At 47.4% G+C, this 25717-nt stretch overlaps 2 protein-coding genes across 5 annotated transcripts in view; one reads left to right on the top strand and one right to left on the bottom strand.

Moving 5' to 3' along the window:
• Slc12a5 (solute carrier family 12 member 5) overlaps positions 1 to 2380 on the top strand; it is a 39521-nt gene extending 37141 nt beyond the window's left edge. For both annotated transcript variants that reach the window (XM_028868480.2, XM_028868481.2), the window contains exon 26: positions 50 to 2380. In XM_028868480.2, coding sequence (XP_028724313.1) covers positions 50 to 141 — 92 coding nt within the window. In that variant the 3' untranslated portion in view covers positions 142 to 2380. The remainder of the gene's footprint in view (positions 1 to 49) is intronic.
• A 743-nt stretch (positions 2381 to 3123) lies between these two features.
• The window catches only part of Ncoa5 (nuclear receptor coactivator 5), a 35671-nt gene continuing 13077 nt past the window's right edge, over positions 3124 to 25717 (bottom strand). For 2 of the 3 annotated variants that reach the window (XM_028868482.2, XM_037205541.1), the window contains exons 3-8: positions 16611 to 16937; positions 13913 to 14028; positions 12475 to 12601; positions 6921 to 7120; positions 5431 to 5751; positions 3124 to 4949 (exon numbers count right to left, since the gene is read on the bottom strand). In XM_028868482.2, coding sequence (XP_028724315.1) covers positions 4357 to 4949; positions 5431 to 5751; positions 6921 to 7120; positions 12475 to 12601; positions 13913 to 14028; positions 16611 to 16937 — 1684 coding nt within the window. In that variant the 3' untranslated portion in view covers positions 3124 to 4356. Of the gene's footprint in view, positions 4950 to 5407; positions 5752 to 6920; positions 7121 to 12474; positions 12602 to 13912; positions 14029 to 16610; positions 16938 to 25717 lie in introns of all 3 variants that reach the window. The other variant, XM_028868483.2, reaches the window with a different exon arrangement.

The raw sequence follows: 25717 nt of genomic DNA on the forward strand, positions 1-25717 counted from the left end.
ACGGGGGCTCGGGGAAGGCGCAAGCTCTGTCTCCTTGACCAGCTCTCAGACATGGAGTTCCTGGAGGTCCTCACTGAGCAACTGGACCGGGTGATGCTGGTCCGCGGTGGCGGCCGCGAGGTCATCACCATCTACTCCTGAGGGCCAGGACCTGTCACGCCGGCCCGAGCGCGCCCGGCCCCGCGGCCCCGGAGCCCTCGCCGCACCGCGCCAACCCGCCGCTGTCACCGTTTACATAAGACCCTGTGCCCGTGCCCTGGCCCCTTTTCCCGCTGCCTGCAGCCCGGAGGCCTTGCCCATCGGGGCTGACTCCGAGGGCGGCCCGTGGGCCCCTTTTCTGAGCCCGGCCTCGCCCCGCCGGAGCAGACGCTGCAATAAAGGTGGCGAGGTGGCGTGGAGAGGAGCGGAACCGCGGTCCTGGGCCGGGCAGCCCCGGGCCCGTCCCTCCCCACGCCCCGCCGCGTTCCCCGGGACCCTGGTCGCCGAGCCTGGGCACCGGCCGGCCGCGCTATACATAGTGTACAGGAGACATCGCGTGTATTTTTAATGTCCCCATATTTCTTTTAACTAGAAGCGCAACGGACTCCTCGCCACGGCCGCGCTCTCGCTGCTGCGGGCGCCCAGGGAGGCGGCAGCCCGGGGAGCCAGGTTTCCCTGCGCGCCGGAGCGGAGAGCCAAGTGCTTTGAGGCCCGCGCTCTCCTCTCCCTTCCCTGTTCACGCCCTGGGCTTCCCTCTCTTCCCTCCAGTTCTTGGCAAACACAGGTGAGACGGCGGCCGGCTTCGGTGGATGCGAGCTTTCTGGCGGCCAGGAGAGCGAGGGGTCGCCCCTCCATGGGGAGAAACCGAGGCCCGCGCCCACCGAGGAAGCCCCGCCCGGTGCCTTCGCGGAGGAGCAGGCGTCTCTCCTCTGTTGGCTTGCTGCCTGCTCCCCATGTCCCATGGCTCCTCGCCAAAGACTGAATTCGTGGAGCTGGAAGGCACCCCCTCCCCAGTTTCCTCCCTGGGACAGGCGAGGGCCGAGGGGCCAATGCCAGTCTAGACCGACTCACCAGGAGGCCCGGGCAACCTCTGATGTTCCCTCCCTTGGTCCTCATCTGCAGGTCCTGCCTGGGGGACCGGCTGCCTACTGAGTGCTCTGGAGCTGGGCCTTGCTGCCTAGCAGCAGGTCCTTAGCTACGTCTCCCAGACACCAGGTCCTGGAGTAGGGCTCGAGTCACGTGGGCTCCGTTGTTCCTCGCGCTTCTCTGCCCTCTTCTGACTTGGACCCAAGGCCTTTGGCTTCCCTAACTCGTCCTTGGCGCTTCCGCTCCACCAGCCCCACCTGTGGGGCGGTGCCCTCAGCCCTTAGAAAGGCGTTTGGCCGTTCCCTTCCCCTAGGGCACGTTACTAAGGGGACAGGCACTGCATGCTCCTTTAAGCGCCCTCTGGGACTGGGTCCAGTGCCTCCAGCCCCAGGGCCCTGGCCTGCGCACCTAGTTAGACATCCTGCCCTCCAGGGCTGGGGCCACTAGCTGACCTCACCACCTCCTTCCCCTTGAGCCCAAAGCAGAGAGCTGCAGCTTGGTACCATCTAGACAAGATCGGGTGTGGCCAGTGGCAGGGCTGGAGGCCTGCTGCTCGGCTGCTGGGCCCAAGGCCCCTCTGAGATTTTATGGGGACTGGATATTCATTCTTCCAGGCAGTAGCCATGAAGTTGGAAGTGTAGAACCCAGGGCCCATCATCCTTCAAGACTGCCCTCCCTTGCCATGGTCTTGCCTTTTGGGGCCAGAGAAGGGCTGCACAAAAGGGGAGGAGGCTGTACCAACACCAATTAGGGAACCAAAGTTGCACTACCTGGGCCCAGACTCTCTGGTTGGCAAGAGCAAAGTTTCCGTTGATGAAAACAAACATCCCACAACAAAAACCCAATTTTTCTGTGCTCCATGTGCAATATTTGTTATGAACCTTGTGTCGTTCAAGTCACCTTTATAATCACTGTAGCTAGATGTTCCATGTCCACCCAGGTGACTTTTACTGAGTGCAATATTTCAATAGCCTGGTAGTGAGAACGAGTGTTGCTTTTGTTTCAGCCGACCTATGTGCAGGGCAATGCAATGCAGTCCAAAACCCTTGTAAATAGGAGAGGTTGCAAGCCAAATCAAGAGTATTTATCGTTATTACTATTATTATTAGGCCTGCCTTTAATTTTAGTGTTTTGGTATTTCGCATCCTGCCTCGGTATTGATCTTGTGTTCTTTGTGCCAATATGCAAAGGAGAGGGTTGGTTCTTTCCTTTACTGTTGAATGCTCCCATTTAATGCTTTAAGGCTTTTACTGTGTTAATTTTTTTAGATACCTGTCTGCACACAATGCAATAAAAATAATTTTATTACACCCTTGATAGCCTAAGGGGTACGGTTTGGACACTTCAGGATGAAGTCAAATCCACTGTCAAGAGAGATTTTTTTTTTTTTTTTTCGGAGTGGTCATGGAGCCTAGGCTGCCTTGGAACTTGGCTTTGTAGCCAAGGATGATCTGGAACTTCCAATCCTCTCGCCTCTACCTTTGAAGTGCTAGGGATTTTATATGTGGGCCCCCATATCCAGTCTGAACAGGACTCGGGTGGGAAACTGTCCTCTCTGCTCACAGAAGTGATTACACCAGCTTTGGGGCCCTGTGCCTGAGCCGGGAGGTGCTTCCTAGATGTCAGGTCGTATGGTATTCTCCGGGAGGCAGTGAGTCTCTAGAGGAAGCTTGGGACATTGATGCCAAGTGTATTAAAGGCTCTTCAAGGCGTTCAGGTTCTGACTATAGAACTGCCAAACTCCTGCAGCATGGGCAGCAACAGAGATGAAAGCAAAAAGGAATGCCCCTGCCTCAACCACCATCCATAAAGGCTCCTCCCCATGGCTTCCTTCCCTGTAGTAAGTTCTGGACACACTTGCTGATGTGCTGTTTCTCCCAGCAGCAGATGCAGAGCAGGACAGGCCTCGACGGCAGGCTTCTGTTGTGCCATTACTAACACTTCTCACTAGGTGGGCAGCACACCGAGCTTCAAGCTGGTGCAGAGATATGACGGTCTGCTCTTGGGGGCAGTGCTCTGCAAAGTGCTGCAGATACACCCAAGAAAGATGAGCACAGGTCTGACTTTCTTATTTTAATTAAAAAGTAATTATTTCATTTTATCAACAACACAAGAGTTCCAAAGAGGGGGAAAAACCCACCATTTAACACGAACAGATCAGAACATAAACTGCTGCCATTTGGGGACCTTGGATTTTGAAACTGGTTTGCTCAGGCCCTGGCAAGGGACTCAGCTGGAGCTACCATTTGCTTGCCTTGCCAGGCCCTCCTCTCCCCCAGATTTGATCCACAGGGTTCTAATGAGCAGTCTTTGCCAAAGGAAAAGGTGCATTCCTTTGGCTCCATTCAAGGTGGCAGCCAGAGCCCTCCAAGTGCCCAAGTGCCCTCTGTCTCAGAAGTTACGAATGCTGTCTGAGGACATCTCCAGCCCCACAGTCCCACATCAAATGGTCCCTACTCATCAGAAAGGGAACAGGGGTCTGGAGGAACACAAAAGCCTGGGGCAAAGAAGAAACCACTGGAAACATGGTGTCCAGTGCCCGAGTCTGGAGCTGCCCTCTCAGTGCTTACCGACCGACCGACCGACCGGGTGCTGCTGGACAGAAGGTGCTGACTAACGCTGTGGGGAGCAGTGGGTCCCAGTCCCAGTTCACGTCAAAGTGCTGAGTGAGCCGCTCACTCATCTGGAGACCCTCCAAGAAAATGGAAAACTACAAAACCAACCAACCCCCAAGGGACCATTCTGACGCAGGCACAAGAGTCCTCTCTTCTGTGGCTGCCATGGCGCTCTTCCCCAATTCCGAGTAGCCAATCTGAGTCCTTGAGTGGAGTTCCGTTCTCTGATGAGACAGTGATGACACTGCCTGCTGAGGCCAACCTGATCCTCTGTGAGCCGGGCAGCTCAGTTCTAGCACATGTGTGGAGGTGGAGACAAAGGCTGTGACCACTGACTCCACAAATGGTGCTCCAAAAACTGGGGCAGCCAGGGTTTGGCTTCTTCCTTTTTTTCCTTCAAATCCACCAAGCAGGGACCAGAGCAACCCCATCAGACAAAAGCTGAGCCTAGACTCCAGGGATACTTATTTTCTACCCAAACAAAAGATACAGCTCCGAGAGCAGTCTAAGTTCTGATTCTGTTAAGTGGTAAGCAACAGCCGCAGGAAGGAGCGGAGCGAGAAACTTAGGATATCTGATGTCGACCCCTCCGGAGAGTGTGAACACCACTTCCAAACATCTCTACTTAGGATGAAGTGGGAGGGAAAGGGACTAAGGACAGTGGACCGCTGGAGCCTCAGTAATGCCTCTGGTAAGAGCCCATGGGGGCCTGGGGCCGTGCCACCTGTGCTGCAGTCTGGCTAACCAGGTGGGAGAGGGCAGGGCCACTCTGGATCAGGGTGTCCAGAGCCTTCTGCACACTCGGATTGTCAAAGTTAATACCTGTGGAAGAGACAGACCTCTGGCTAGCCATGTTGCTGGCAGGTGCCAGGCGACTGGAAGGCTGACCAAAGAGCCCTTGGGAAGGAGGAGCCCCAGGCCTGGGGCCCATGTTCCGAGCAGACCCTGCCTGTCCCACAATGTTTGGAGGCTGGTTTCCTGAGGCCTGTGGTCTTTGCTGAGGCTGGCTGTTTGCTGCTGTGGAAAAATTCTGGTTCTGGGAGGTTCCGGCAGCAACTGAGGGGGATGCAGAGCTGCTGTTGGCCGCAACCGTGCCACTATTGAAGAGGCTGAGGATTTTGGCCTGAAGCTCTTGCTGGGAGGTGGGGGGTGCGGCTGGAGTGGGTGTAGCAGAGGGGAGCACTTGGCCGCTCTGAAGCGGTTGGGAACTTGCTTGTGTCTTCAGCGAGGTACCCGAGGCCGCCCCGAGTGGCTGGCGGGAAATCGGGCCTGGAAGACAGAAGAGGGAGGCATCTGGTTGAGAGTGCCCCCTAAGGGCAGGAGGCCGGGCAGCCAAAGGAAGAATAGCAATCATACATCACAACAATCATACAGTACAGACAGTAACAACATCAAATTCCAAAAGGGCCATCTCAGGATATGGACTGTTTCACAGAAAGCAGCCCAGTGCCCCAGAAAATTGCTTGAAAAAAGGGATAAATAAATAAACAACACCCATCCATCATGGCTTCCAGGGTGCCAACAATACTAGTTTACCCCCCGCTAGCCCGACTCCAGGGAGCAGAGCTCAGCAGTGACTCTAGAGCATCATTAACAGCATCACCAGCGTGCACGGCCTGTGGGAGAAGCCCATGGATGGCTCATTTCCCTTACCCACCCGAGAACCCCGGGCATGCCACCCTCCCGCCAGAGCACAGGATGAGAGAAATGCAGAGTGAGAACTTCACCTCGGCCCTGCCACGTAGCTCACCAGGCAGAGAGTCGGCGCTGCTCCTCAGGAGCCGCTCCTTCCGCTCCCGCAGGTAGTTGATGATCTTGTCTGTTTCCTCGGCAGTGAGGTATCTGTTGTCTGCCAGGAGGTTGATGAGGCTCTGGATGGCTGGAGGGTGCCCCCCACGACCTCCCTCCTCAGGGCCTCCACGATCTCTTTCCTGGAGAATGGCTTCATTAGCCATCTTGGCTGCCTGTCGGGCAATCTCCTCACGTTCCTTCTCCCGACGGTTATTCTTGTAGCGCTCATAATTTCTGGCCACCAGCACCATGGCATCTGCCTGGGGCATGTTGCGATGCTCTGTAGGAGGGAACGACACAAGTTATTTTCTCCCATGACGGATCCAGGTGCCCACTGCTGCAGTGTGCCAAGCCTCCCTTGTTCTGGAAGCAGAAAAGCACTTCAACGGCAAGAAGCCTTGAGCCTACAGTGAGGTGGGCCGGGGGACAGAGCAGGGCTCTTCAGTGTGGGACATCCCCTCTACAGAGCTATTTCTTCAGGGAGATTTCTGGGTCACAGGCCTGTGGTAAAAACCAAAGGAACACAAGAGCCTCCCACAGAGTCACACAGACCACATGGGGAGCGGCCCTGAAGTCTCTAGACAGCAGCAGGCGGCCAACGAACCCTGTAAAGCCTGGTTCCTCACTGTGCTCCTCAGGGCACTGCTTTCAAATTCATCAGTTCAAAAGTCATAGACCAAGACCAAATTGTAACCCAAATAACCACCTCTTCTCAGTGGTGCAAGAGTCTGGCAGAGTGGTGAGGACATTTCTTGGGACCTTACATAAACACCCTCACACAAACTAAGGATCGCTCCTCAGAGATTCTAACAGACCCTGTGACTAGGGGTGTGACAGCCAGGTCAACAGAGACCCTGGGCAGGGTGGAAAGGGAGTTAGGCTTTAAGAGCACGGGTAGCTGAGCCTCAATGCTTGGGCACTCCAAGTTACTCTGAAGGATGATGTGAAGGATCCCGTCCTTCCTCTGGAGGACCAGAGCCGCCCCCGTCCTCCTAAGCCCTTTACTTGCTTCTCCAGCACACTGACTGACAGTCTCTGTCCCCAGGAGCTGCATTTCAGGCAGCAGACGCCTAAGCCAGACTTCACTGGGAACCAGGTGTGCACGTCTTTCCAACAGTCCCTTCAGTGATGTCACACTGGTGGCTGGGGATGAGACACAGTGAGAACACTGACACCGGGGGACAGAGCAGTGAAATCAGTGAATGCTACCAATCACCTGCCTCTACATCAGAACTGGCTGTTGAACAGCTTGCAGGCAGGTCCAGAACAGTGTCAGAGAACACCAAGGAAAATATGATGATCAAAGTCTCCTGGGCAGCACAAGAAGGGTTTGCCACACTGGAGCTGAAACACCTCAGCCATTCCCCCAAGCCCACTTCTCACAAGCAGGGCACAGAGTCACTGTGCTGGGGACTATCTCTGGGAATGTGGACACTTGGGCCTCCGTACCTTGTGGAGTTCCAAACATGATGTTGACTGTGCACGAGCGGTGGATCTGGTGCTGCTGGGTGATGACAATGGCAAAGGGGGACCCTCCTCGGCTGACGTCCTCCAGCGCTTGTGAGAGCGACACCTCGGTGTTGAGGAAGATCAGGTCCACAACCATGCCCAGGTCTCGTACCTTCCGCCCCACAGACTCAGCATAGTCTCTGTAAGAACAAACGGGATCCCTGTGAGCGCTCCCTAGTCACATCTCAATCTGCACCCTGCTGGACCTCAGCCATCGGTGTCTCCTTCTCAGAACTCAGACTCTAGCCCAGCTGTGTTAGGCTTCTGGAATGTTTTGGGTTTTTTTGTTGTTGTTGTTGTTTGTTTGTTTGTTTTTGTTTTTTGAGACAGGGTTTCTCTGTGAAGCAATCCTGGAACTTGCTCTATAGACCAGGCTGGCCTCGAACTCAAGAGATATACGTCTGTCTCTGCCTCTCAAAGTCCTGGGATTAAAGGCATGGGCCACCAATTCTAGAATGGTTTTAAGTTGCCTATGGGCACACAAGGAGATTGCCAGTTAGTATTTCACACACATCCCTCCGTCTCATTTACCTGCTAAAGCTGACTACTACTGGACACTCTGTTTCTGTTCAGAAATTTTGCTGTTAGTCCCAACCAGCCTGTTCAGACCTTGGGAATTCCGTTTCTGGCACTTTATTTTGGAAAACAAGCCTTGTGGAGAATAACTCTCACTGAGTTTACCTCAACAAACTGTTTCCAGAGGACTAGTCCACAAATTAACTACAGGGAATTGTAAAAAAGGCATACTAGAAGAAATGTAAGCCATTTCACGTGAGTCTTTAAACCTCAAGGCATAGCGCAAACACTTCCATGAGCAAAGATTTGGTCTGCTAAGGACCTCAGTTTCATAGCTAACTATTCTGGACCATAAAGTTAATGGCTTCAGTATGAAGTGACACTAGAAAAAGCATCACCAGCTTCACTTCGATGCCCGAGTCATCAGTCTCACTGAAAAGAAATCCATCTTCACCTTTGTTCTCATGCCATTCAGATGTTAATCATGGAAAAGATCTCATCAGAAGGAATGAAGGGGCACTGAGCACGAGCAGACCTTCTTCTTCCATGTGTGATATGTTGTCAGCAGTGGGACCACGCCCCCAACACCGGGGAGTCTGAGTATTCTGTAGGGCCTACTAGATAAGAGTGCATCCTGGGAGCTTCCCAACAGAAGCCACAGGACAGGGGCATGGCTCCAGACAGCAAAATGCCCAGGTCCTCCAGACCTGCCACTCCCACTAGCCTCTGCCTTCTCTCTGCCTCCAGGTCTCAGTAATGGAGCTGCCAGGGTGGCTCTCCAGTGGGTCTTTGGCTGTCTTTTAACCCCCAAGGCTGAGCTGTTTCTCAGGGGTCAAACCTCCATGATTTTTCCATTATTTGCTGTTGACCCATAAGTGCTCACTTCAACAACATGAGGATGTCACCAAGAGATCTGACACAACCACCTTTTCAACCTTTTGCTAAGATAGCTTTCATAATTTTGCTAAGTTTTCAAACTTTATCTTCTCTTCCTGTTTATCTATCTACTGGAAGTTCCAAGTCGTCTCTGGTAATTGACACATCTTCCCCTCAAAACTTTTCAGCTATTGGACACAGCACCCACTAATGAGCTTAGTCACACAGATCGCTTCTGAGGCACTCCTTAGAGATGGTCCACCGAGGGCTCCCCTGGGAGAAAACACATGTGTTTCTGTTTTTTTCTATCTGGTCTTTAGAAGAAACCACCTTATTCCAAGAAGCAGCCATGTTGTGTCATAAAAACTGTGAAAGCATCTAATTTGGAGGGCTTCCTAAAACTTTTTGTAGTTTGTCTTCTACCAGTTTGTTTACTACACTTCAAACACTTCTATTTTATGTGTTTAAGTGTCTTGTCTGCATGCATGTCTGTGCACCATGTACCTGGTGTCCTGGAAGGCCAGAAGAGGACACTGGATTCTCTGGGACTGTAATTAAAGAGGGGTGTCGGCTGCCATGTGCGTGCTGGGAATTGAACCCTGGTCTTCTGGGGGAGCAGCCAGAGTGTACTGAAACCCGAGCCACCTCTCCAGCCCTTCTTCTACCACTTTAATGAATAAACAGTTCTAAGCATTTTTTTAAACCAAATTTTTTCTGATCGCTTTCTAAGTTTGGCTTTGCCTCAGTTCACAGGAAATACTTGAGGGAGACCCTTGGAATCCATGAAGGCTCCAGTGAACCAGATCCTCAGGGCTAACTTGTGGTTATACAGCCCAGTGTTCTTCCCCACTGCTGACAGAGCACTCAGGGCACTCTTCATTCTGATGTCCCCAGGATCTCTTCCAAACAGGCCTTGCTCTGTCAAGCTCTTGAGTGGTGACTCCTCCATCGTCATCCTCTTTCTCTTCACCATCCTCCTTTCCTTCTGCCTCTTCAGTGGATCGCAGCATGGACCACAGGTTCTGTACCAGACTCCTTTCCTTCTTCTGTCTCTTCTTGGTCTTCAGCCTCATCACTGCTGACTATCACACACAAATAACCGGGACTATTTCTTCACAACCTTCTTTACTCATCTTCCCTCTAAGCACCAGGTTCAATCCTCTTTCTGATGCAGTAGACCCTTTGTCCTATAACCCACAGGTTCCCCGTCAGTCCACCATGCCAACAGTCCAGGCTTAGCAGCCACAGCGTTCATCAATACCATGTTTGGTGACTAAAAAGTCTGCCAGAGACTCTAGGCCTGTAGGCTGAAGATGGATGCCCCAACGTTGCAGAGGCACTTCGGATGACTGTCCAAGCAGCCTGATGTCTCTGTCATTTCCAGAATTTCGGAATTTGCTTACAATGCACTTCCTGTTTACTTAGGTAATATTATATCCTTCTGGGGTCTTTGATGCAGTTAAAGACTAGATAGTTATAGTTTTCCTTAGTTATGATAAAAGGTAAATTAGATATGAAACTTTAGACTAAAAAAAAAAAATAGGATAGATGATAGATTATTTTCTTTAATTTTGCCAAATACAAATAGACTAGATATTGTAACTAAATTCCTTCTTGATAACTGTTTTGTTGTATGTAATTTTACTATGTTAAAATGAAAACCTTCCTTTTGATTAGACAGAAAGGGAAGTGCTGTGGTATGGTCTTTCTGTACACTGTGAATATGTGTTGCTACCACTGGTTGATAAAGAAGCTGTCCTGGCCTATGGCAAGACAGGAAGACAGCCAGGTGGGAAAATCCAAGAGAGATACAGGAAGAAGAAAGGCAGGGTCAGAGCCCAAGAAACAAGGTGTGGAAGTACTGGCAGGCCTATTGGCCACGTGGTGACACACAGACTCATAAAATGGGTTGACTTCAGATGCAAGAGCTAGCAATAAGCCTGAGCCATAGGCCAAACAGTTTGTAATTAATAGTAAGCCTCTGACGGGTTATTTGGGTGCCTGCGGGCAGGGAGAAAAACTTCCGTCTATGGTGACTGAAGTCATTTCTCAGCAACCGGATATGGAGAATAGAAACCAACACCAAACTGGGCAATCATGAAATACTCTGCACTAGCATGCAGAGCCTGCATGGAAATTCTGATTCTAGACTTGGTAATAAAGCCAAGGTTCCTGATGAAGCTGGCCTTGGGTCAGGTCTTGTTCACTGAGATGAAATTTGTGTGCAGCTCCTTTCCAGGTTCTAGTTCACCAAGACCTGTCAAGCTTTCCTATCTCCTTTTGTCCAGAGCATCTGATAACTTACGTGAATTCACAGTATTAATGAGCAATGACATTTCCTGGTCAGTTTCTGCCTTGAAGGCAGAATCTCAACCTCTTTCTCTTCCACCAGTAGGGTTTCCTTATGTATGCTGGCTGCGCATGCTGCATACACTACACAGTTCCTGCAGTGCGGCAGTCCCAGGACTCTGAAGGATGTGTATGCATCTCAAAACAGGATCTTACCATATAGCTCAGGTTAGCCCTGAACGTGAAGCAATTCTACCTCTACTCTGAAATGCTGAGACTATAGGCATGCCTCACTGTGACCAGCTGATACCTTTCTTCTGATTCTCTAGTCTACAACCAACTGCTTCCTGAGACCTGCTGTACTTCTCATCCCTTGGGGAGGCTGCATGGGAACACAATGGGAAGAGAGCCTGGGTTCTGATGCTAGAAATGTGTTTGCATTTCAGTTACAGCATTTATTTGTGAAGTTGTGAAGCCATGAGCAAGTCCTTTATCTCTTAAGCAAACTCAGCTTTTTTCTTCTGAAGCCGGTGGATCAGGAACCTGACTCCAACTTAAACCCCTGACCTTTTCCTGGCCCAAGACTCATTTATATACTTTTTTTTTGTCACCTTCCTCACTAGGCTGTGAGAGCTACAGGCCGATGGGACTAACTGTTTGCTTATTACTACCCAATACCTAGACCCTCCCCACTCCCCACCTACCTACCCCTTGCTGAATGACATACATACATTACAGTGATGATAAAAATTATTTATGAAAATCACCCAGGGGGTCGTATGAGGTAAAGCACTCAGGGGGTCATATGGGGTAGGTGCTCAGAAAATGATGGCTATTTATCTGGCATCTAGACAAAGCAAGACAATCCAAAACCTGTGAACTCTTGCCTGATGGCTGGTGTCTTAACATAGACTTTCCTAGCCACTACACCTTTGAAATAAGCTTTTGTAACTGCAAATGGCTAGAAAATACACAGATTTACAAACTACATGGGGATACAGAACACAGCTATGGCAAATGTGGTCACCTAACCCTTGAGGAAGGCCAAGCTTCATTCCATTCAAGGCTGCCCCTTGCAGAAGTGGGGGAGATGTATTACTTTTCTTGACTATATTCCCATTCTCACTCTTAGTTCATGCGGTGCTAAGGGCTGATCTCATCTCTATGGCATATAACCCAGCCCTAGTAAATGACAATATTCTGGGCCCCTGTCCAAAGTGACAAAGTCAAAGATAGGAGCTAAAGTAAGCCAGCCTAGTCTCACAGGAAAGCCTAGGACCTCTGGAAGAATCCTTGGAGTGAAGGCTGGGGAAATGTCTTAGCAGTTGAGAGTGCTAGCTGAGTAAGCATCACAACCTAGCAGATAACAGTAATTCTAGCTTCAGTAAGAGGCCCTTTCTCCATTTCTCTCTCTCTCTTTTTAGTTTTTATGAGACAGGGTTTCTCTGGGTAGTCTGGCTGTCCTGGAATTCATTCTGTAGACCAGGTTAGCCTTGAACTCACAAAGATCCACCTGCTTCTGCCCCCTGGGTGCTGGGATTAAAGGAGTGTTAAGAGGCCCCTTCTCAAAGGAACAAGGCTGTCCTCTGGCTTCTGTAGCACCCAAACACATATGTATACATATACACTGAGAGAGAGAAAGACAAAGACAGAGAGACAGAGACACACACACACGCACGCACGCACACACATACACCAGGAAAGCAAAGCTTTGTCTTCAGCTAAGAGGACACCTGTCTAGTGGAGTGCTAGGCAACCCCTCCATTTTTCTGACCCTTTTCTACACCGAGGAGAACCAAGCACTGGTTCTTACTTAGTCTGTTTGTTGACCACAATAACAGAGCAGTCCACAGGCCTCTCAGCATCAAAGCGCCGCTGGATCTCCTCAAAATACTGACGATAAAGCTCCTCTCTACGTCGTTCCTCACGTTTCAAACGCTCTGCAAGATACCAGCAAGGAAAATGAAAGTAAGGTCTGTCCTTCCATAATATAACTAAGACATTTTGAATGAATCCTCATGTATATCTCTCAAAATTAACCATTTTTACTATTTTCTACTATCTTATTATTTTTTTTTTAAAGATTTACATAAATCTTTAAATTTACAGTGTTCTGTTTGCATGTATGCCTGCAGGCCAGAAGAGGGAGCCAGATCTCATTACAGGTGGTTGTGAGCCACCATGTGGTTGCTGGGAATTGAACTCAGGACCTCTGGAAGAACAGCCAGTGTTCTTAACCTCTGAGCCATCTCTCCAGCCCCCTACTATCTTATTATATCCATCAAGATGAAACCATGGGTGACAGACCACAGTCACTGTAATGCTTTATATGATTCTACTACTAAACTGGTCCCAAGAAAGGCTGTTAACTATGTAAAAAAATGTGGATTAGCCAATGTGGTAACTCATGCCTGTATAATCCCAGCACTTGGAAGATTGAGGCAGGAAGACTGTTGAGTTCAAAGTCTGCATGGCTTATACATTGAGCTGCAGGCCAGCAAAGGCTACTTTGTTTAAAAAAAAAAAAAAAAAAAAAAAAAAAGAAAGAAAGAAAAAAGTTGGACAAAATAGTATATGTTAGGGAGGTGAAGGCAGGTTTGGGCTATAACAGACTGTCTCAAAACCAAAATGTAAATCAGCCATTGCCTATTTCTCTGAATACCTTCCCCACACTGGTTGGGTTATTCTTTTAACTTCTGCCCACTTGACAGGCCTATTTCATTACTATTCCAATGTGAATTTTTCTGGACTTTCTTTGAACAAACCAACCAACCAAAGCGCATTTTTATAATGCCCAGTGCTGGTCAAATGGGCAAGAGTGTGTACACTCCAGAACACCTCTTAACTGGCCAGTACAGAAACAAAGAGAAACATTTGAAGACAGAACTGAGAAACCTAGGTTCTTAAAAAATACCACACATGCTTGCCTTTACCTAAGAAAAGCTGTTAGGTAAGAATGATAGAGACACACAAAACCCCACACCATACGTGTGGTCAATTACCCGCAAAAGAAGCAAAAGGGCAACAAGTCAGTCTTGCAGTCTTCACCTGCCATCTTCTGCTCCTCATTGCTGGACTTTCTCATTTCCTGCGGGATGGCTAACCTGCAGGATGGCGCTAATTTGCATTTCAACCTCAACATGAACATCTGTGGGTTGCCTGGCTGGGTCACCAAGCCCCGAGTGTGGAGGTGCTGGTGTCCATGAATGACTCTCCCCCAGTAATGGGAACACACACTGCTGCGACCTCACCTTTTGCACGAGGGCCTCTTCCGTCAAAGCTGTCTCTGTACCGGTCCAAGTAAGAGTCATCCTTTCTCCGGTAATAGTCATCCATCCTCAGATAGCGGTCATAAGACCCTTCTCTCCTGAAAAGTTAAGGACAATTTCTCAAGTTACAACTCTGTCCTATCTTGCAAAAATCAGATGCAAAGAATACTTCAAAACCAAAGTCCCTCCAAGGCAGTCACAGGATTTTGGTATACAGGTTTGTATGTAGGACCTGTTTATTGTCTCTGGGGCTGTGACTAAGTTAATTCATCTCACAAAATGATGGGGACTTAGGATGAAAAGAGATGGTATAAAGACAGCTTTTGCTGGGCAGTGGTGGCGAACGCCTTTAATCCCAGCACTTGGGAGGCAGAGGCAGGTGGATCTCTGTGAGTTCGAGGCCAGCCTGGACTACAAAGTGAGTTCCAGGAAAAGCGCAAAGCTACACAGAGAAATTCTGTCTCGAAAAACCAAATAAATAAATAAATAAATAAATAAAATAAAAAAATAAAAATAAATAAATAAATAAATAAATAAAGACAGACAGACAGACAGCTCTTGAACAAATGAAAAATGGCTGTTGGAGGAACCTTCATGCCTTCCTCACCTTTTGAGGCAGGGTTTCTCCATGTAGTTTTGGTGTCGGTCTTGGATCTTGCTCTGTAGACCAGGCTGGTCTTGAACTCAGAGATCTGCCTGGCTCTGCCTCCCGAGTGCTAGGATTAAAGGCGTGCGCCACCACCGCCCAGCTCTTCTCTGTACTTTTAAAAAACTGTACTAAGGGGGCTGGAGAGATGGCTCAGTAGTTAAAGAGCACTGGCTGTTCTTCCAGAGGTCCTGAGTTCAATTCCCAGCAACCACATGGTGGCTCACAACCATCTATAGTGGGATCTGATGCCTTCTTCTGGCATAAAGTCATACATGCAGATAAAGCACTCATTCTCAGATATATATAATAAATCTAAAAAAAAAACTGTAGTCAAGTATCAACAATTTGCCATTTTTTAAACTTTTTTTCAGCAGGATCTCATGTGGCCTTGAACTTGCTCTACAGCCAAGGCTGGCTTTGAATGTCCCTGCCTCATTTTCCTGTGCTGGTATCACAGGTGTGCATCACCATAATGGGCATTAAACCATCTAAGTGTACACTTCATCGGTGCTACAATCCCAATGCCATGTAGCTGTTACCATTATCCATTGTGAATTGTTGGACAACCTCAAAGAGAATTCTTCATCAATTGTCTGCTTTTCCTAACCCTGGAAATCTCTATTTCATGTCTTTTTTGTTGTTGTTGTTGTTTTTGTTTTTGTTTTGTTTTGTTTTTCGAGACAGGGTTTCTCTGTGTAGCTTTGCAATTTTCCTGGAACTCCCTCGGTAGTCCAGGCTGGCCTCGAACTCACAGAGATCCGCCTGGCTCTGCCTCCCGAGTGCTGGGATTAAAGGCGTGCACCACCAGTGGACCCAACACAGTATCTGCTTTTCTGTGTCTGGCTTATTTCTTAGTATAATGTTCTCAGTGTCTACCTGTGTCTTAACATTACCAGCATTTCATTCAGTACTAAGACTGAACGTAATTCCATTGTATGATATGGGTAGTATCTAACACTTCTAATCCAATCATCTGCTGATGAATATTAAGGCTGTTTTTGCCTGTGATTTATATTGATAGTGCTGCTAGGCACACTCATACATGATTATATGAATCCTCCTCAGTCCTTTAACTTGGTGAGTGTGGTGTCTGCACTGAGTGTTTGGAGGCCAAAGGCTGTCCTGTGCCTTCCATGATTGCGCTTCACATTATTTTTTGAGAAAGAGACTCTCATTGAACCTGGAGCTTATCTATTTGTCAAAGCTGGCTAACAAGAACTCCAGGGATCCACTTGTCTCTACCACCTCAGTGCTGTGGCTACAGATGCAGAGATCATGCTTGGCTTGTTGGTGGGGGCTGGGGATCGGAACTTAGGGCCTCGTGTTTGTGCAGCAGATCCTTCACTGTCCAAACCATTTCCCTAGCCCATGTTCTTGAATAAAGAACTCCTAAGCCTTTTTTCACAGTGGCTTGAACTGTCTTCCTGCTTCATCTCCCTATGCTGGATCTCAGGTATATGCTACCATTAACCCATGTAATTACATACAACTGTACACATCTTGCTAATAATTATTTTCTGCATCTTTCCCAAAAATCATTAAAGGTATCTTAGCAGGTGTGAAGTGGGTTCTCTCTGTGGCTTTCATCTGCACTTGCCTGATGACTCACGATGCAGAACGACTTTTATGTATCTGCTGGCTACCTATGTATTGCCTGTGTTCTTATATGGCCAACCTAATTCACCCTACTTCTGCTTTCATTGTACGACATTGTCTTTCACAACACGGACAGATCCAGATGCTTGTTTGTTTGTTTGTTTGTTTTGAGACAAGGTGTCTCTGTGTAGCCCTGGCTGTCCTTGAACTCATGAGATCTGCCTGCCTCTCCCTCCTGAATGCTAGGACTAAAGGAGTATGCGACCACCACTTGGCTCCAGGTGCATTTAATAAGCACAATTCATCAATCCTTTACATATTCAGCAAACTTACTGAATGCTACTTGATAGGATATAAGGAAATTTAAGGTTACTTATACAGAGTTTTCGGTAAGTGCCCCAAACAAAAAGGCAGAAGGGCAAGCTCTGGACATACCTGTACAGAGGGTCTCGGGAGTCTCTTATGTCTCTGTATCTGTCATACACAGGGTCTCGATGATCTCGAAAATCTCTAGAGTCTCTTAGATCACGGAAGTCCCGAAAATCCCTCAGGTCCCTAGCATCACGTATATTTCTGCTGTCTCTGTGATCCCGAATGTCCCGGCTGTCTCTGTGGTCCCGCAACTCCCGAGGGTCTCGAATGTCTCTGCTATCCCGGGCATCCCGTCCATTTCTGCCATCCCTGGATTCTCGCCTTGGACTTCCTCGAATTGGAGAGCGATCACGCCTTGTATCTCGACTATCTCCAAAACCATATTGATCCCTGCAGGAGTTAGCAAAAACATGCTAAGACAAAGAAACTTTGGGTGTTCAACCTTTCAGCTCTTTATAAGAGATGCCACCTCCCTCTAAGTATTTTTCTCTGAAATACAGCAAGAACATAACTAAAAATTTTAGGACAGTCACCCATCTTGTTAGCAGTAAGTCCAAGAAGGTTGCAGAACCTCAAAAGATTATAGTATCAGAGAAAGTATGCATAACAAAAAGCCAAAAGCTGTGGCTGGAGTAGTAGTCATCTGGCTTCAGGCGTTACTCAGTGCTTCTTACACATGCCAAATTATCTCTTCAGTCACAACAGGTTTTCAAAGTGACAGCGCTTTCCCCTAAAGTCTATTTTCCTCCATGACCATTATCTAAAAAAGACTTTACGGGTCAGAACTATGGGGCACAGTAAGGGCCGAGGCTCATAAAGGAAAAACCAACCTTACAGCTCTTTATGGGAGAAAGTGCCACCCTTCAAGTCTTTCAAACACAGCACTTCAACAGTGAGAGCGGGACTGGAATTTTAAGGACAGTTACTCCATCTCTGTCACTCTGCTCAGACACAAAGTCACCAGAGGAATCACTTTAAAGTTTAGAAAACCAGCTGCAGCATCTAGCAGACATTCAAATGGAAAGAGCGAGCAGCTTGGTCTTGGTCTGTCAAGTTGCACAGTTCTAAGTTCAGCTCTGGAGCTGCTATGGTAGCAGCTCTTCCAATGAAGGGCTCACATGGCACCTAGCTAGGTCCTTTCTCACTGTTTCCTCCCTGTTTACTGGCTTTTATGACTTAATTCACAAACATACCTGTCTACAGACTTTTGTTCACATGGTTTCTCTATTTCTTAGATGAATCCAAGTGCCTCCCAACCCTCACAGGTAAGCAAGCCCACGTGCCATCTTCCAACCACTTCCTTGAAAGTGCTTTCTCCCTGCTAAAGCCTCCAGGTCTGTGATGCACCTTCACCTGGCACTCATCTTTGTACAATGTCTTATGTCTGACCCACAAGCAGGCTTACCTCTACCATAAAGCCTGCCCTAAACTTTTGATCTTCCACAACAAACAGGCTCCTCCCCCAGCTTTCCACCTCAGTAAGGACACAGCTGACAGTCACTCGAGCCAGAAAGCTGGATGTCATCATGCTCCGAGTTGTACGTCTAAATCACACGAGTTTCCTTCTCTAAAAACTGGCATCAGCTCTGCCCACTTTACCTTCATGGCACCACCGAATGCTACCTCTCCACTTAGCCCCTAAACCAGACTAAGAATCTTCTAGAGCTCTCCTTTCTGCTGTTGAGGGAACATTTACGTAGTAAAACCTTTTGTTCATTTCCCACGGTATTTAAATTCAACAAAAAAATCTCCACCAAGGTTAGGAAGGGCCTGAATGATCTCAGACTCTAACATCTCCAACCCCACTGCACTTTCTGCATAGGTCACCACTTTCTTGCCATGGGGCCTTTCATTACAACCAGCCTAGATCTTTCCTGATTCTCTGGTGCGGCAGGAATGGACCCATATTCCCTTTCTAGGTTTCAATAGAGACATATCCTCTAATTCTCCTAAGTCCCTCCTGTCTCCCACAGAGTGCTGGGATTACAGGTATGTGTGCCCCCATGCCTGGCTGATTGTCAGCCTGACAGCTGCTGCCAGCTGTGGCAGCACATCTGAAGCTCCAGAACTCAGGAGGCTACAGTGGAAGGACTGCATGGCTTTGCGGCTAGTCTAGTACACACAGTGAGTACAAACCAACTACACAGCGAGACCACGACTCATAAGGAGGAAAAAATTTCTGCCCCTAAAACTTCAAGGTTACAGTTTTTTTGGGTTGGTACTAGGGGTTAAACTCAATGTATCATGCATGTTGAAAGTGGGTGCTCTACCACTGAGCTGCACCCCATCTCAACTAGTCTGTACTTTCTCCTATCATTTAGTGCGAATTTACACTCTATATTTATCTAGTGTGTCTTTCCTAATAGACTGCAAAATCTACAGAGATAAAGATGTCATCTGATTCTGCCCTAAAAAACATACCACACAGAACTATGTTGGGAGGAACGTGTTCCTACACATACTATTACTGCACTTAGCAAACTGTCCTGAGGTAACGTTCACACAGTGCACAGTTTAATCAACAATGGACCACATACACAACAGGATTCCTTTAAGACTGTATCACAGAGCAGCTGTCTGTATGCAAATACACTTTATTTATAAAACAACAAAATTGCCCAAGGGCAGGATCTGGGAACACAGGCTTTCCTAAGGCAGTGAATGGTGATACCTGTTCACATGGATTTCCTACCAACAAAACGCTGTTTTGAAGGCTGTGCCTCTAGGATAGAGCAAGGAGTTCAGGAAATGTTTAATAAATTCAACTATTTTACTGAACTCTAAGCCTCTCAAGAGCATGTTCTGTTGAGATTCTTGCATTCATCACCACTACATATACTAGGCATTTATCACAATGCCATTGGTTTTGGTGAGAGCCTTGGTTTCCCTTCATCTTACAGCCACAGCAAAAACAACTTAAATGCAATTTTGTTTTCTACTTTTTTTTTGAGATGAGGGACTTGTTGGGTTGTTTAGGCTGGTCTTAAACTCCAGGTTCAAGAGAACTTTCTGCCTGAGCTTCCAGAACAGCTGTGACAATTCTGGTCCTCTATTGTAAGGCTCATCAGTACTCTTTGGTTTGTGGGCACTGTCAAATGGTAGTCAGGTGTTTTAAATAGGTGCCAAACATTCTTTACCAGAATCATGTGCAGACTAGCCAAGACTGCCCAAGCTCCCCTGCTGTATCACAGAATCCCCCCTGCTACGTGGAACATCTGCTGCATGGTAAAATGTGGGCAAACAGTCTAAGATACGACAGGAAGTGATAAATACAAAGTATTTTTAGATTATTAATGATTGGCAGATAAACCTGCCTTGGGGAGTGATTAGAAGTAGTCATTAGAGGTGGAATCAGATTTCAAGTGTTCTTGGCAATCAGGGCTGAAATATCATGAGCCTGACCGACCAGAGACCACACAGGCCTTGGGCTGGGAGAATGTGGGTAAGAACCCCAGGTCACAGCATGTTACCTGCAGCCTTACAACAATTATGAATGCCCTGTCTGGCTCTTGTTATTACTGTATTGACTTTCGTGGTGCTCCTACATGCTGCCACCCATCTACATCTCCAACTCAGTCCTTCTCAATCTTCCATTCCACCAAAACATCTTACCTGGTAGAGATTACCTTTGCAGGTTGACCATAACAACCCTGTCCTCACAGCCTGGGTCCATACTTCTTGTAATGGCACAACATTCCTTCCCCTTCCCTCAAAGATTCTGAAGTCCATGTACAACAAAGCTAATAATTCTCTTGGGCAATATTCCCAAAGGGGACTGGATGGAAGCAAAGGAGTGGTGGTGGTGAGGGCAGTGAAGGCACTAATTCTCCAAAACAAAAAAGCAAAACATTTCCCTCCTCCAGATGAACAACATGGCAGACCACTGTTGTTGTGGAGACAAAAACAAAATAAGAAAACCCTGTTAGGGCCAGTCTACGACCCACACAACAACATTCTCAGAGCAATGGCACTCCTGTTTCTGATCCCACCATCTACCTCGAAACAAAAACACAGTTAACAAAAGGGTAGTACTGTGTCCAGCATCCAGAGCTAGGAGAGGACAAAACTCCTGCACGAGGAGCTTGACCTCAGGCGATAAGTAGGTCACAAGCCAGTTTCTGGAGCACAAAACGTTCACAGGATCACTGCAGGGCACCAGTGGTATTTTACAAAGGGAAGCCACAAGAGCATATTGTCAAGTACTACACCACTCGAGACCACGGAGGAACAGAACACAGCAGTTAGGCAGCACCAGAGGCCACCAGAGGGAGGGACATGGTCAACGCACAATTTTGCTCCATGTTCTTGATCTATTCAGGGGAGAGGGAAGGAGAGGCAAATACTTTGTTTTAAGAGACAATCAAATCACCATGGAACATTCTAGAGTAAGGCAGGGATGGGTGAGGAGAAAAACCATGGCTCAACAGCAAGTGACATGCTTCTGGTTGACAGGCTTCCCTTGCTAGGGACTAAAAGATCTTGGAGGACACTAGACATTTGAAAGCAGAGAACTGACAGACAGTTGGCTTAAAAGGCTGAGTTGAATTTGAGCTGTTTTTCAGTAAGCTTGAAATGTCAGATCCAGGACAGTGTTCCTTGGGTTTGGCTGTATGGGAGGTTCAGGAGGAAGACCCTATCTTCTTTCTTTTCTTTTCTGTCAGTGACTCCTCTCTTCTTGTGTCCACTGCAGTATTGGGAGGGTCAGCCTTCATTTGACCCTGAGAAAAATCCTTCATCAGCTCTTCATTTTTCCGTCATAGATCCCGTCACAAATACCATTATCAGAATGGTTAGATGTGGTGTGGCGTTGATCCTCCACCATGATGGCCCCAGGTGGTGACAAATAAGGGATTTGTAGAACTCAATCACCAAATACATGTAGAAAATGGGGTACAATGAGATGCACACTTCAGAGATCCAAATTCTTTAGGTGCTCAAGCTTCTCCCCAGGAAGCACGATGGTTTCTCTGTTGATAGAAGTGGCACTTCTTGAGAGCTGATGACTTTTCTTGAAGAGGTTAAACCACAGCTGAGAATCTTCTACTGTGACGCCACTGAAGCTGGAGCAATCTCATACCAAAGGAACAGGCAACTACGGAAGAAGTTAAGGCCACACGGACAAGTGAAAATACCCAGGTCATATAGGAAATTTGTCCAGAGCCAGGTTACTTCCGATGAGCTAATCCCCAGTGGTTTTTACCAGAACAGTATATGGTCAATATCCTTCACAAATGTAAGGGGGAAATCCCCTGAAGAGCTTTGGTGTGGAGGAAGTCATTCTATTTACTGTTCCTTAGGTTAAAGGGGAAGGGTTAGCAAAAGTATCTGAGGTCAAATTGGCACAGGGGTGTGCTGCAAAACTGGATTTTCAAAATGGTCCAAAAATGGCAACTTCAAAAATCTGGGTCATGGGAATCCTAACTTAGTCACCGAAAGCAGACCAATGCCTATTTACCTGCTATAGACACCTTGGATAAGTATGTAGTACACTAAAGTGGTCTAAGGAAGTAGCCCAAGAGTTGTACAATAAAGATCCAGGCTGAAATGTGATCCTGAGTAGGGATCCCTCATGCAGATTTTATGCTTGGCCAGGCCAACAGTGTCAGAATTATACCTTGATAGCTGGAGTCATTACTGAACACAGAGCAAGCCCAGCAGAATTGTGTTTACAGAGACATCGAAATAGGTGATAATCCTGTGAAAACTCCCAAAGATACATAGGTGTTTTGACACTCAAGGTTAAGGTCCAGTAAACAAGTGTTAAGGCCTTGCCAGCATTTTGTTTTAAAGTAGACAGAATGAAGACATAATGGTGTGACTTGAAGGAAATACTGGTCATCAGTTAGTTCAGTGTCAAGCCTTATGCCTGGAACAGTACAACCCTGTGCTAAGGCACACAGAAGGATTGGGGATAGTCAATGAAGACACTTCAACTGCTGACACTGGAATTACCTCATGGCTTTGCCTGGATGTATGCGCCCAGGGGATTGACAGTTTAAAAGTCACCGTCTTTCCGGATTAATCTGCCTGCCCTACCTAGTCTTGTATTCCACTGTTGTCCTACTGGTGTGTCCAGAGAATGAAGCACAGGTAGGACAGAGACCAGAACAGCACTGCTTTACTTCAGTACGTTTACTTTGTCTTCATCTGTTTGTTTTTAATAACTTATTTATGTGCATTGGTGTTTTGCCTGCATATATTTCTGTGTGAGGGTGTCAGATCTTGGGAGTCACAGACAGTTGTGAGCTGCCACGTGGGTGCTGGGAACTGAACCCAGGTCCTATGGAAGAGCAGTCGGTGCTCTTAACCATTGTGCCACCTCTCCAGGCCCTCATTTTGTTTTTTTAAAGGTGGGCTTTTTTAAAATTTGGGCTTCTTTTGTTCAGGTTTTAAGTGGTGCCCAGAACAAATTTTACCAAATGTGAGCATCCTGTTTTCCCCTGAAACAAGTTAAGCATAACCATACAGAACATCACTGTGTTAAATAACAGGCCAAGGGACCCGGTCACCCCCCAAGAACTGTTGTTAAATGACAGTAGCCTAGCGATCCCTCCGGCTGACTGTGAGCATGGCAGGAAACCACACCCTAGCTATATTCAATCTGTTTGGAGCATAGTTCTGCATGTTTGTTTATCTGGCAGGGAAACCATTTGAAAGGGTTCTCTAATGCTGTTTATATGTTTGTTTGCTTGTGGGAAGCTATTATTAAAAAAAGAAAAAATATTTCTTCCTGTGGTGTCTGAATAAGAATGGCCCCTCTCTTGAATAAGAATGAATAATTAGGCACATATATCTGAGTGCTTAGTCACCAAGGAGTGGTGACACATATCTGAAAAGATTCGGATTAGGACATGTGGCCTTGTTGGAGGAAGGGTGTCATGGGGGTGGGCTTTGAGGTTTCAAAAGCCCATGCCACGCCCAGAGTCCAGAGTCTCTGAGCCTATGGACCAGGATGTAGCTTCAGTGCCATGTGGGCTGCCATGCTCCCTGCCCTGATGATAATGGACTACGCTTCAAAAACTATAAGCCAGCCCCCAGTTAAATGCTTTCTTTATAAGAGTTGCCTTGGTCATAGTGTCTCTTCACAGTAACAGAAGAAAGACTAAGACACTTCCCTCAGAGATGACATTATGGAGCTGAATTTTAGGATGGGATGAAGTTAATCTCTTTAATTTAGTGCCCTGGCAATGGCTACACTGGATTCCAAAACTGCAATGTTGAATATTTATGATCAACTAGAAATGTGAGAAGCACCTGGCTAAACATCATTAGGATGATATAAAGTGCCCTTTTAATTCATAACAAACGAGAATGACATTCTATAAAGTGTGTGTATGTACTTTTTTTGTTTCCAGTCTGTAAAATCATAGCTGATTCTATCCGGAGATCACAAGCATCACAGGGGGAGAATTTTTCTAGTAGAGTCAATGCCTTCATAGTTATAAATTCTATACTCATTTAAGCCACTTAGTTGAGAAAAATACATACTAGAGCTCTCTAGAAATTACACACATCATGTCTCCTCTTTCAAGTCATTGGCAATTATAACTTTGACCCCAAACCTCCTAATTCTGACCATTAGATGCAAACTCTTGGCTATCCGACTGCGTGTTTCTTGAGGCAATGAGTAACAGTAGATGGGACTGTGACTGCCCTAAATCTATACCACAGTTAGATGCAGCCTGATGGAAGGAGACATTACATGGACATTTTTTAAGTTTTAAGGATTTGTGTCCTATAGGCTGGCTACTCACACATACCTGTAAGTCAACCAATGCAGTATTTACCTGCAAGTCACAATCATTCTTTTTTTAATTTTTTTTATTTTTTTTGAAACAAGCTCTTGTGTATCCCAGGCCCGTCTTGAACTCACTATGAACTCACTATGTAGCCAATGATGACCTTGAGCTCCTTTGGCCTCTACTTCTCAGGTGCTGGGATTAGGCATGTACCACCACACAGTTTATGCGGTGCTGAGGACCGAGGCGCTAGGCCAGCCTCCTACCGACTGAGCTATACTTGCAGCCTGTCACAAGTATGAAAGGGTTAGAAGGAAAAAACAACACGCTGTGCTTCATGTACAGTGGAGACAACAGCCAGCTTGGACATCCACGTGACAGCTGTGGCACAGCCTCAGTTACGGTGTTGAACTCAACTCCTCTGTATATTAGGGTTCGTTCTGTCTGAACAACTAAGCTTAGTTCACGTAAGAAATGTAGTTGTGTTCAAAAATTACATCAACAGCTGGGGGGTGGGGGCGGTGCACACTTCAATCCCAGCACTTAGGAGGTAGAGGCAGGTGGATCTCTGAGTCTGAGGCCAGCCTGGTCTACAGAGCTAATTCCAGGACAGGCAGGGCTACACAGAGAAAATCCTGTCTCAAAAAACAAAAAGAAAACAAAACTTACATTTACTCTCTCTGTGTAGGGCACCACAGCGCACACATGTGGAGGTCAGAGGAGACTTAATGGCAGTCATCTCTCTCCTTCCACTGTGTCAGTCCTGGGGATCCAACTCAAGCTGCTGGGTTGGTGTCAAGTACCTCTTCCCTCTGAGCCATTTCACTGGCCTGGAATGTGCTCTATTGTGGGCTTTAGTTCTGTGGAAATCTGGCACTTTACCTAGGAGCAAAGGTCCAGAGTACCCCCAAGCCTTCAAGAGACAGCAGATATGAATCACATCACGTTGGTCTGCATCCCACATGAAAGTGCATACACTGCATCCCACTTGTGAGCTGCTATGGGACCACCAAGTGTGTATACAATCTCAATGGAACACCAGCAAAATTCTTCCTTTGTATCTTTAGAGTACACACCAAGGATATGACCTTTTGGTCTATACTGGAACATGTATATGGAAAATGCCCTCTATGGTCAGGAAAGCTCAGAAAAAGGAAGACTTTGGAGAAGTGGAGTGTTTTGCCCTTTTTATTTCCCCTCAAACAAGTATCCCAAACATTCGAGCACACGGAATCTGCAGCACAGGCACAGCAGCAATCTCTCAAGCAGCTCTTTCTGCAAACCTGGATTAACGTCTGGACCGGCAGCAGTTTGCAACGAAGAGTCAACCTCTGGTGCCCGCTGCAGTGCAGCAGGCAGGCACACACCAACACGCCCCTGGGGCCCTCGTCCTGCTCTGAAGGCTCCCAGTGACACGTGAGCTGGGGAAGA

The sequence above is a fragment of the Peromyscus leucopus genome, chromosome 4 (assembly GCF_004664715.2).
Source record: "Peromyscus leucopus breed LL Stock chromosome 4, UCI_PerLeu_2.1, whole genome shotgun sequence".
NCBI classification, from domain to species: domain Eukaryota; kingdom Metazoa; phylum Chordata; class Mammalia; order Rodentia; family Cricetidae; genus Peromyscus; species Peromyscus leucopus.